The 11,219-nt window shown below is 35.8% G+C and overlaps 1 protein-coding gene across 4 annotated transcripts in view; it reads left to right on the plus strand.

Annotated features, from left to right (window-relative positions):
- SMARCE1 (SWI/SNF related BAF chromatin remodeling complex subunit E1) overlaps positions 1–4,422 on the plus strand; it is a 19,360-nt gene extending 14,938 nt beyond the window's left edge. For all 4 annotated transcript variants that reach the window (XM_077164448.1, XM_077164449.1, XM_077164451.1 and 1 more), the window contains 4 exons: positions 606–778; positions 1,577–1,678; positions 2,316–2,526; positions 4,152–4,422. In XM_077164448.1, coding sequence (XP_077020563.1) covers positions 606–778; positions 1,577–1,678; positions 2,316–2,526; positions 4,152–4,357 — 692 coding nt within the window. In that variant the 3' untranslated portion in view covers positions 4,358–4,422. The remainder of the gene's footprint in view (positions 1–605; positions 779–1,576; positions 1,679–2,315; positions 2,527–4,151) is intronic.
- Positions 4,423–11,219: the final 6,797 nt, after the last annotated feature.

The raw sequence follows: 11,219 nt of genomic DNA on the forward strand, positions 1-11,219 counted from the left end.
AAATTTGGTCGCAGTTGTTTCTTCCCCATAATAATACTTTAGGGTCTTAATAGTTTCTTAACCTCGGAAAATGATTTGGGAGATTGAATATTGCTAGGAATAATATTTTCTCTGCAGTGATAAGTCAATTTTACAAACTGTCATTTTCATTATTTTGATATTAAGTGCTACAGTGACAAGGCACCACCCAGTTCATAGTTACTCATCAGTTGTTAAATGCCTTAAGAGACTGAAACATTCAGCAGAATTTCATCACTGCTGTCAGGTATAGCCTTCACATTGATTCCCAGGCCAAAGGGACACATAGTTAAAGCTCATTCTTTTTCACCCAAATCCTTTTCAGACACATATCATCACTTAAAGATTTTGTGAGGAAAACCAGTACCTTGACCAATAAACACATTATTTCCTGTGTATGGTTTTATCAAGTGACTTCTCTAAGTTTGTTATGAAGCAGTGGCCCCAGTGTGCCCCTGATCTTCATCAGGCCCACCTGTTAGGCCAGCCAGGGCTACAGCTCCTTGGTAGTTAATTGTTAACATTGTTACTTTATCCTGTTTATGGTTACTGGTAACCTAATTTCCAAATCTTTTTGATTATTCCAGATTATGATGATGGCTTTTCAATGAAGCATACAGCCACCGCCCGTTTCCAGAGAAACCACCGCCTCATCAGTGAAATCCTTAGTGAGAGTGTGGTGCCAGACGTCCGGTCAGTTGTCACAACAGCCAGAATGCAGGTCCTCAAGCGACAGGTCCAGTCCTTAATGGTTCATCAGGTAAAGTTACAAAACATTTGTTAAAATAAAGTGGGACTGTGCCACAAATCCTAGGTGACCTGATTCTATACTGTGCATGCGTGTGCATGTTAAATATTTCAGTTTCATCTGTTCTGATTCAGAGAGGAGTTTTAAAGGAGTGGACCTTTCCCAAGGATTTGAGAAGTTTGTCAGTAAAATGTAATGTGAAAACTTGTGATGGAGAATATATCTTTTTTTTTCGACTGCAAGTGCCTTTTAATATTACAATTTCATTTTCAAAGCATTCAGACAATTCACTAACAGAGAAAAATAACTGGTTAGATTTTGTGGAGTGAAAATGGTCTTTATTACCAACACCACTTGATTTACACTTTTCTGTTCTGTCCAGTGCTAATAGGCACAAGCCAGTACAGATGGCAAATCTTTATATATATATAAAGATAAAATATATATATATTATATATGTTAAGAAACATGCATTAACATAAGAGTTTTGAGGCAATACTCATCAGCCTTTACTGCTTTACTAATTGTTTTTTCCTCATAGAAATTGCTCAGGACTTGAAACACTCTTCTGCAACATATAGTTATTAATCATTATATACTCATTTATCTCTCCTCCATTTTACGTTTTTAAAATCTTAGCTAAACACATTATGTAATAAATGACTTAAGTTTTAAACATGTTTTTGCCACACTCACTATGAAAAGGTATGGACCTTTTAAAAATGAGTCTTATTTTCTGTCTTTGGCATTTGATTTAGAGAAAGTGATTCTATGGGTTTAAAGCCTGCTCATATATTTTCTGTATTACAGCGAAAACTAGAAGCTGAACTTCTTCAGATAGAGGAGCGACACCAGGAAAAGAAGAGGAAGTTCCTGGAAAGCACAGATTCATTTAACAATGAACTTAAAAGGGTATCACTTTAATGTGTTAAATGTGCTTCTGTCACTATGCCTGTTACTTTTTTTCTTTTTTCAAAACTAGTGTTATGATTGACTGTTACTTATTTTTAAACAGAGTAATTTTGCTATAGCCTATTTAAGGTCTTTGCTTTATAAAATTATTCCCACTACCATATAATATACTAGGGCTAATGGGCTCTCTACTGTTTTCATTTAAATTCCCACACAGTCATGAATTGTTTTTATTTTATTGGCATTTATTCACCAAATGTCTTCATTAGATGCAGTTTGCATTTTGTATCAAAATGATTAAATCTAAAAACCAAAAAAAAGAAAAAAAAACAATTAAATCTGTGTTTGGTAACCTGAAATATAAAATCAAGCCTTGTATATAATCCATTATTTTCAATATTGGATCATTAACTTCTGTGTAATACTTGATTTTACATGGTTGTGGGGCTATTAACAACTTTCTCTTCTGTCAGATGAGACTTAAATTTAAGAGGCACAAGAGTTTTAGAGAAGCCCTAGAAGCAAGTTTTTTCTGCCACATATATGTATTAATTTGTATTCAAGAAAACTCACTTTTGAAATGATTTTCTGGTTCTAAGAGTTATTAAGAGGGTTTTTTTTTTTTTCCAATTACTAGTTATGTGGTTTGAAGGTAGAAGTGGATATGGAGAAAATTGCAGCTGAAATTGCACAGGCAGAGGAACAGGCCCGCAAAAGGCAGGAGGAAAGGGAGAAGGAGGCAGCAGAACAAGCTGAACGTAGTCAGAGCAGTATTGTTCCTGAGGAAGAGCAAGCAGCTAATAAAATTGAAGAAAAGAAGGAAGATGAGAGCATTCCAATGGAGACAGGTAAGCTATCTCAGTTGACACCAAAGAGAATGGCAAGGGTTTTACAGTGTCTTAAATTTTTGCTTTTCTTTCTAAATGCTTTTTGGAGGTCACTCTATTACTTGCTTCTTGAGTTATTTTCTTAATGGCATACTAAGTTCTTTCCAAATTTTAATTCTCTATAGTAGATTGGCTTAAAATATTAGTTACCAGTACAAAATAGCAGTGGCGTCTTGTGGTCTTGGTTATTTGCCCAGTTTGATTCATGTCATTTTCTGATTCAAGGATTTAAAGCGTAATCGTTAAGGGCACTGGCTCTAGAGTCAGACAGATCTTGGTCTAATCTTTTCTTCACCACTTGCAAGCACTATGACTTTGGATACGTTATTTAACGTTATTTAATGTTATTTTCTCATCTGTAAGTATTTTCGTACCTACTTCCAAGTGTGAGTTGCAAATATATCTAAAGCATTTAGTATTGGGTTTGAGATGGTATTGACTCAATATTTTACCTTAATTGCTAATATTATTTAGTAAGATACAGTCAGTGCTCTTAAGAGATGTCATCTTTGGTTTCTAGGACAGTGTTGAGCACAGTAAAATCTACAGGCCAAATCCTGCCACTGTTTTTGTAAATAAAATTTATTGGGACACAGCCGTTTACTTTTTGTCTTTGGCTGCTTCGGACCTTAAAATGGTAGTTGAATATTTGCAGTGGAGAACAACTGACCCATAAAGCCTAAATGTTTAATCCTGTACAGGAAAAAGTTTACCAACCTCTGTGCTAGAAAATTTTTAATTCCAGGAATACTCACTTTCCTGATCAAAAGTATCTTTTAAAGTAAAAAATAAAATGTACTGATTAAATTTATTATTATTTGAAATTTTGAATTGACTTCAAACTTCTGGCATTATTTTAACTGTGTAAACAGGATTAAGCTAAAAGTAGTCAGGGAAAACAACCATAGGTCAGGACCATAATTGCAAGATATGGAAGGAACAGTAGTCATGCTAGAAAGTTGTTGCTATTTGAGAAAGAACTTCATTCTCTTAATTTCTTATAGTAAGCAACCCAGCTTGGCATTTAACAAATTACCTAAAATATTAACCTTTTGTTATTTTCACACTTGCTTTCCTACTCATTTCATCCAAAGAACTCTGGAACAGCACTGTCCAGCATAAATAAAAATGCAGTATACATGTACTTTAAATTTTCAAGTAGCCACATTTTGAAAAAGGAAAATAAAGTAGTGAAATGAATTTTAATAATATATTTTACTTAATCCAAAATAATACCATTTCAGTATGTAGTCAGCATTTTTTAAATTATTAATGAGCTATTTTATTTTACATCCTTTTTTTCATACCAAGGCTTCAAAATCTGGTGTGTATTTTACCCTTAACACATCTCAGCTTGGAAATACTGTCCTGTATTTAGATTTCATAACATTTACAGTTAAGAAGTAGGTTTACATAATTTGTTCCAATATGTTTAAAAGTTCTTCAGTCACACTAGCCACATGTCAGATGTTCATTAGCCACGTGAATAGCAGCTACAATAGTAATCAGCACAACTCTAGACTATCACCATAATTAGAAGCATAATTTTTGTCTTGAAACTGACAACGACAAATCTATGATTACAGAGGAGACACACCTTGAAGAGACAACAGAAGGCCAACAGAATGGTGAAGAAGGCACGTCTACTGAGGACAAGGAGAGTGGGCAAGAGGGGGTTGACAGTATGGCAGAGGAAGGAACCAGTGATAGCAACACTGGCTCAGAGAGCAACAGTGCAACAGTGGAGGAGCCACCCACAGATCCCATACCAGAAGAGGAGAAAAAAGAATAAGTGTTGCCTTGTTTTATGTGTTCTAAATACTTTTTTAAATGAAATGATGTTTTTTGGAGTTTTAATGGTGTTACGTGGTTTGTGTATTAATTTTTTTCTTGTCCATATTACACTACCAAAGGCTTTTGGACCGACCACACAGCATCATGGGCCTAATGGCACAGTCGCCTTTTCCTAAGCAGTTGTGAAGATGGCTCTTTTCTTTGGATCTCATTTCTAGCCCTCAGCTGCTGAAATGCTTCAGAATCTAGTTTGAGAAAACGCCCACCTCTTTGGGGAATTATCCTTTGATGCTGTAGAATCTACTCTGTTCTCACCATTGCCTTTCTACAGCTCACTCGGGTGCCTACCAAAGCCATAGCTTTAAACCTTTCCAGTCCCATCAATAGCATCCTGAAAGTCCCCTCTCCTGTTTACTTCTGCAAAGAGTAGCTTCTTGAAAATGTAATCATGTGTAAGAATTTGTTCACTTCCCCTTTTCTGTTTTTAATCAGTATGTCAGGTACCAAGAATTGTGTTAAGAAATTGAGTGTAGCCCTCAACTACACTTGGATTGGACTGATCTATAATTGTGGCTCTCTCCATAGTTAGAGTTGTTACTAGTTCATGAAACTAGAGCTCATTAAAGTGAGCACAGCACATGCACGTTATCTATACTGCTTTTTTGTTATAATTAATATAGGGTACATTCTGATAAATTTATCTTATTTTACAGGAAAAAAAATACTTTTTTACCAATTTTCCAAAGACAGAATAGATCACAAAACTTAAGGAATTGAATAACCTTGTAATGGAATAAATAACTTCCAAATGTTTCGTGCATTCCAGAAAAACAGCTGGGAATTAAGTTCATCCACTTAAAATTGTTTTACAGTAATCAAAACATTCAAAACCTCAAGGCTCGAACCCAGAGGAGAGCCAGCCTTTTTGATAAACTGTTAGTAAAGTGTTGGAGATTAGAAGCAAGACAGTTTGTGACATGTATGCTTCACAAAAACTAGAGTAGATTTTTACTGAAAAGTGGTACCTCTAATGGTCTATGTTTTTAAAGGTCCAAATGTAATAAAAAAATGAAAAAAGTCTCAGTCTTTTTAATGCATTAAATATTTGTGCGCAAGCAAGCAATATTTTTGTTACTGTAGTGTGGTGACATTAGTGTGGAATGGCCCACTCACAGCCATTATAAATTCTCACACTCAGGGCCCTTGTCCCACCCAACTACATCTGTATAAACTGCTGTGTAATAAGATAGTTGTATAAGCCACTTGTAAAAAACAGTTCCCTTACATTATAGAAATGTTACTATGGAGGTTGGTCTTTGGCTTCAGAAGTTTCTACATTCACATTTGAGAAATAAGAGGAAAGCAATGCATTGTTTTTTATTTTTTTAAACGTAACATACAAACGTGAACATTCTTACCATATGATCATTCCATTCTTGGTATATAATCAATAACTCACAATATCATCACATAGTTGTATATTCATCACCATGATCATTTCCTAGAATATTTGCATCAATTCAAAAAAAGAAATTAAAAAAAAATTCATGCATACCATACCCCTTACCCCTCCCTCTCACTGACTGCTAGTATTTCCATCTACCCAATATATTTTAGCCTTTGTTTCCCCTATTTTTTTCTATACCTCTTACCATTCCCCTTCATTGATCATTAGCATTTCAATCTACTTAATTTATTTTAACATTTGTTCCCCCTATTTATTTATTTTTAATGCATATGTTTTACTCATCTGTCCATACTGTAGATAAAAGGAGCCTCAGACACAAGGTTTTCACAGTCACAAAGTGACATTAGTGAAAGCTATATCATTATACAATCATCTTCAAGAAACACGGCTACTGGAACACAGCTCTACATTTTCAGGCACTTCCCTCCAGCCTTTCCAATATACCTTAATTAGAAAGGGGGTATCTATATAATGCGTAAGAGTAACCTCCAGGATAACCTCTGGACTCTGAAATCTCAGCCATTGACATTGTATTTTGTCTCATTTCTCTATTCCCCCTTTTTGTCGAAAGGTTTTCTCAATCCCTTGATAGTGCATTTATTTTGAATTATAAATGCATAAAGTTTGTGAACTTAATTTTACACAACAAATGGGAGAAAGGGGAACCCTCCATTCCCCAATTTACTCACAAGAATGTGAAAGTTTGAAAACTCCCAGTCTCAACAAACCTGTCCTTTGAAAATGGCTCTCCTATAGTTTGTGATAATTTTGTATTCCGGAAAGCCGAGATTTTGGAGAAGAAAGTAGACGCTATCTCATTTTAACATCATATTTTGAATGTCCTATGGAAAAGATCTATACTTTGACTATTTGAAAAGAGAATCTGAGATCATGTTTATTGACTTGATTGAATTTTTAATCTCTCCTTTTTAGTTTTGATCCTTCACATTAGATACTAGTTTTGGATTTCGACAGTTGGCGCTTCAGTGTGAAACTCCTATCGCCTGCAGTTAACTTGAAGCTTTGATTTTCCATGTGAACAGGCAATGAAGCTGGGATTATACTTTGTTAAATCCTCATTTCAAAAATCATTCCCTTCCACCCCTACGCACTACCACACAATCTCCCCACCTGGCTTCACCAAGTACACTAGTTTTTTCTTGTTTTTTAACCGCTGGGCAAACCTTGCTGGAACAACAACAATTGGCTTAATGATTTGCTCATTAGAGGGCTTAAGGTCTTTGCAAATAAAAAATCCACTGCACAATAACAAGCTAAAAGAAACTCAGAACCTTTTTAGAAGAATCATGCTGAATTACAATTTGGCTTACTGTGATGATGTTTCTTTCATCGGTATGGTAAGGAAAATACTTTAGTAGACAACAATGTCTGAATGCATTAGTAATTACAAAACTGTTTATAAATGTCTTAGTATTAGGTTGAACCATATGAAATTACCAGAGTAGGATTTTACCAACAAAGTGGCCATTTCATTTGGTTCAACCTAATAAATATCCTAGTTTTATACTCCAAGTATAACTCAAGGAGCTTTCTGAGTGTGAAATGATGGAACTTTGATTTACCACATTGACTTATACATCTCTTAAGAATTATTGCGTATTGTTCAACAAAACCCTGATTGTAACACAAAATCCAAACTATCAAGTATTTAACAGCCTGATTTTTAAAATATATTGTGATAAATAGTTCAGCTAGCTGGGTTATATTCATGTGTTTTCCCACCTAGCAACGAAAATTTCTTAAACTTTTTTTGCATGTGTTCAGGAATAAAAAGTGTGATGTGAGGAGGGGAAATCCCAAATGAATTGCTCTTTACATGAAAACCAAGGTAGTAACTGCAGATAGTGTCTCCCTTTGATGAGCCATTTGAAAAGCAGGAAAGACTGCCACAGACTCCTTAACATTCTGGAGTGGCAAGAACCTTAAAGGTCAGCCCACCTTACGCACCCACCCAGCACGCAGAGAGCATTTCCTTCCCCAAGCCTTCCCAGCGTCCTCCTGACACTGCTTAAATAACCTCCATTGTTAAAGAGTCCACCATCTCTTAGGATAGCTCCTTCCTTCTTTAGGTAACTATTAGGAAATATTTCTTCTCATGGAGCTAAAACGCCCTCCTATAATTTTGCCCCCCTGTCCCTACTTTTACACCTTGAAGCCAAATAAAATAAATGGAATCATTTTCACATGAAAAGCCTTCAAATATTTCAAGACAGGTACCCCTTGAGAAACTTTCACACAGGACACAGTTTCCATTCCTATCATCTTGTCCCTCTTCCAAAAGTTCGAGCATCCACTTGTGATCTGATGCCATTGAGGGTATAGAAGGACTACCCATTTTCTAAGATCTGGACCACTAGAAATCATAAATGTTTTCCCTAATAATGATAAAATTGTAATTCCTCCCCTCAATGAACTTGGACTTAAAAGCAAGTCACACTGAGCCCCCAGTCTTGGGGTTTGTTCACATGAAACTTAATCCCACAAAGGATAGGTCAAGCCTACTTAAAATTTAGGCCTAAGAGTCACCCCCAAGAGAGTCTCCTTTGTTGCTCAGATGTGGCCTCTATCTCAGCCAACACAGCAAGCAGACTCACCACCCTCCCCCTGTCTACGTGGGACATGCCTCCCAGGGGTGTGGACCTTCCTTACAATGTGGGACAGAAATCCTAGAATGAGCTGAGACTCCTTATCAAGGGATTGAGAAACTTTCTAACCAAAAAGGGGAAGAGCGAAATGAGACAAAGTGTCAATGGCTGAAAGATTCCAAACAGAGTCTAGAGGTTATCGTGGAGGTTATTCTTAAGTAGGTATCACCTTGTTATTCAAGATGTAATGGAAAGGCTGGAGGAAACTGCCTGAAAACGTAGAGCTGTGTTCCAGTAGCCATGTTTCTTGATGATGATTGAATAATGATATAGCTTTCACAGTGTGACTGTGTGATTGTGAAAACCTTGTGTTTGATGCTCCTTTTTATCTACCTTGTCAACAGACGAGTAGAATATATGGCATAAGAATAAATAATAGGGGGAACAAATGTTGAAATGAATTTAGTTTGAAATGCTAGTGATCAGTGAAAGGGAGGGGTAAGGGATATGGTACGTGTAATCTTTGTTTTTTTTCTGTTTTTGTTTTATTTCTTTTTCTGTTGTCTTTTTATTTCTTCTGAATTGATGCAAATGTTCTAAGAAATGATCATGATGATGAATATACAACTATGTGATGATATTGTGAATTACTGATTATGTCTGTAGAACGGAATGATCACATGTTAAGAATGTTTTTGTTCGTTTGTTGTTAAAAAATTTTTTAATTAATAAATTAAAAAAACAGCATAGCAACATGAAATAAAAGGCATGACTAGGTGTCTAAGTAAGAGTAGATCATTTCCTTTCAGAGCAGTACATTTAAGGGACAGAGGGAGAAATAGGATTGCATGCTTTTTTGTTTCTGGGACAGAAATGCTTCCTAATGAGTGTAAATCCACAACTCCTTAAAATTTGAAGGACAAACTCACTCCATTGAACTCATCAAATATTTAGAAATAGTTCAGTGCTCCTGAACAGGAAAGAACTGTTAAAGTACTATTTCTTAAATATTTAATTTGACAATTCTAACATCAGAAAATTGTGCTAAGCCACCAGGTGCTTTTTGGAATAATAAATTGATAATTGTATTGAGCCAAAAAAAAAAAAAATGAAGCACATCACTACATCTTGGAAACTACTTGTCTGAAATAAGGGAATTGTTGTATGATGACCTTAATGTCCAGTCCAGCACTAAAATTTTATTCTATCACTGTTACTAGTCTAGACTAACTATACTATAAATTCAAACACCATGAATATTTTCATATGTAGCAAAATGAGAAGCCAGCGTATTCAACCAACTTACACAGTAGTTCTCAAAGCTCATTTGCATACCCTGACCACAGTTTTTACCATTTCTGGGTAGCACCTGTACTATTATCAAGCAACAGATTTCTTTGAATCAATTTGCTTCTTTCACTTGAACAATTTATTTTAAAAGGAAACTTTATATCAGCATTAATGCAGAACCACTGTCTTCCCATAAAAAGGAAATAATATTAAACATTTATTTTAATAGTAATGTTTATATTTAAATGCATATTCTTTTAAAGAACATTATTTAAAACGTCTACATACCATCCAAAATCATCTCAATCCCACAAAGTAGTCTGGGTTACATATTTCGGGAAGACCCCACCAACAAATAGGTAGGTATGTTCCTTGCTACTTGGAGTTGGGGAACTTTGTTTTCTATCTCAGAAACTATTCCTGGATCAACAAAAACTTACAATTCAAAGGCAAATTAGTGGAGGTTAATTCAATGATCCCCTAATAATAATAATAAAAGTCCATATACTTTGCACACTTCTGGGTCTTATTTTCCAATTCTTGAAATTAATATGAAAGTAAATCTCGTTACCAATGAAATTTTACTTATGATCTTGGGCCTGAGTTGATCCATCAGCTCCTACAAACCATTTTTCCTGGTGAATGAAATAGCCTCAAGCTATAGAACAAGGAACTAAGTGATGTGGAGATTGAATATTTTTGTCCTAAGGATTTCATCACTACATGTCAATAAAAGAATCCACTTAGAGATCAGTGTGCTTATACTAGAAAGTGTAAGTATAAAAACCATTCCCTTTTGAATCCCCCCCTCCCTCCCTCCAGCTCACTATGTATGTATGTATGTATGTACGTATATATATGTGTATATGCACAAATGGCTTGTAAAGTTTGCAATGATACAAGATAAAGTGTTGCATAGAGAACTGCCCTTATGTCTGATTGGGTGTGTTATGTTTGCATTTTTACGCCTCTTGTGGTTTCCTGTCAACCTGTGAGCAGTGAGGAACTTTGCAAAAGGCCTCCCTCATTGAGTCTCAGAAAATTTCAGGAAGTGCCAACATTAGATGGATGTTATGCAGAGTTCATCACTCTGAAACACCCCCAGCTTTTCCTGTGTATATGCTTTGAATGGCTCTTCCGCCCCCTCAAAAAACACTGTACCATATTCTGGGACATTAGCTTCAAAATATCTCCTTGAAACCATCACGTGTCAGTCACTGTCTAGGTGTGTGGTTCTCAGATGTTGATGGGCATCAGAATTTCCCCAGGGAGGCCACCTGGGCCCCAGCCAGCCTACTGAATCAGAGTCTGCAAGAGTCAAGCCAAGGAATCTGCATTTTCTGGAACACGTCAAAGTTTTGAAAACCACTGATTTGGTTCAATCCCCTCCTTTTACAAAAGGAAATACTGAAGTCCAACGAGAAGTGAGCAACTCACCTAAGGTCCGACTGCCTCAGACCCACAACTAAAATTGTTCTTTACAGCTTTTGATGGGG

The sequence above is a fragment of the Tamandua tetradactyla genome, chromosome 6 (assembly GCF_023851605.1).
Source record: "Tamandua tetradactyla isolate mTamTet1 chromosome 6, mTamTet1.pri, whole genome shotgun sequence".
In the NCBI taxonomy this organism is placed as follows: Eukaryota; Metazoa; Chordata; class Mammalia; order Pilosa; family Myrmecophagidae; genus Tamandua; species Tamandua tetradactyla.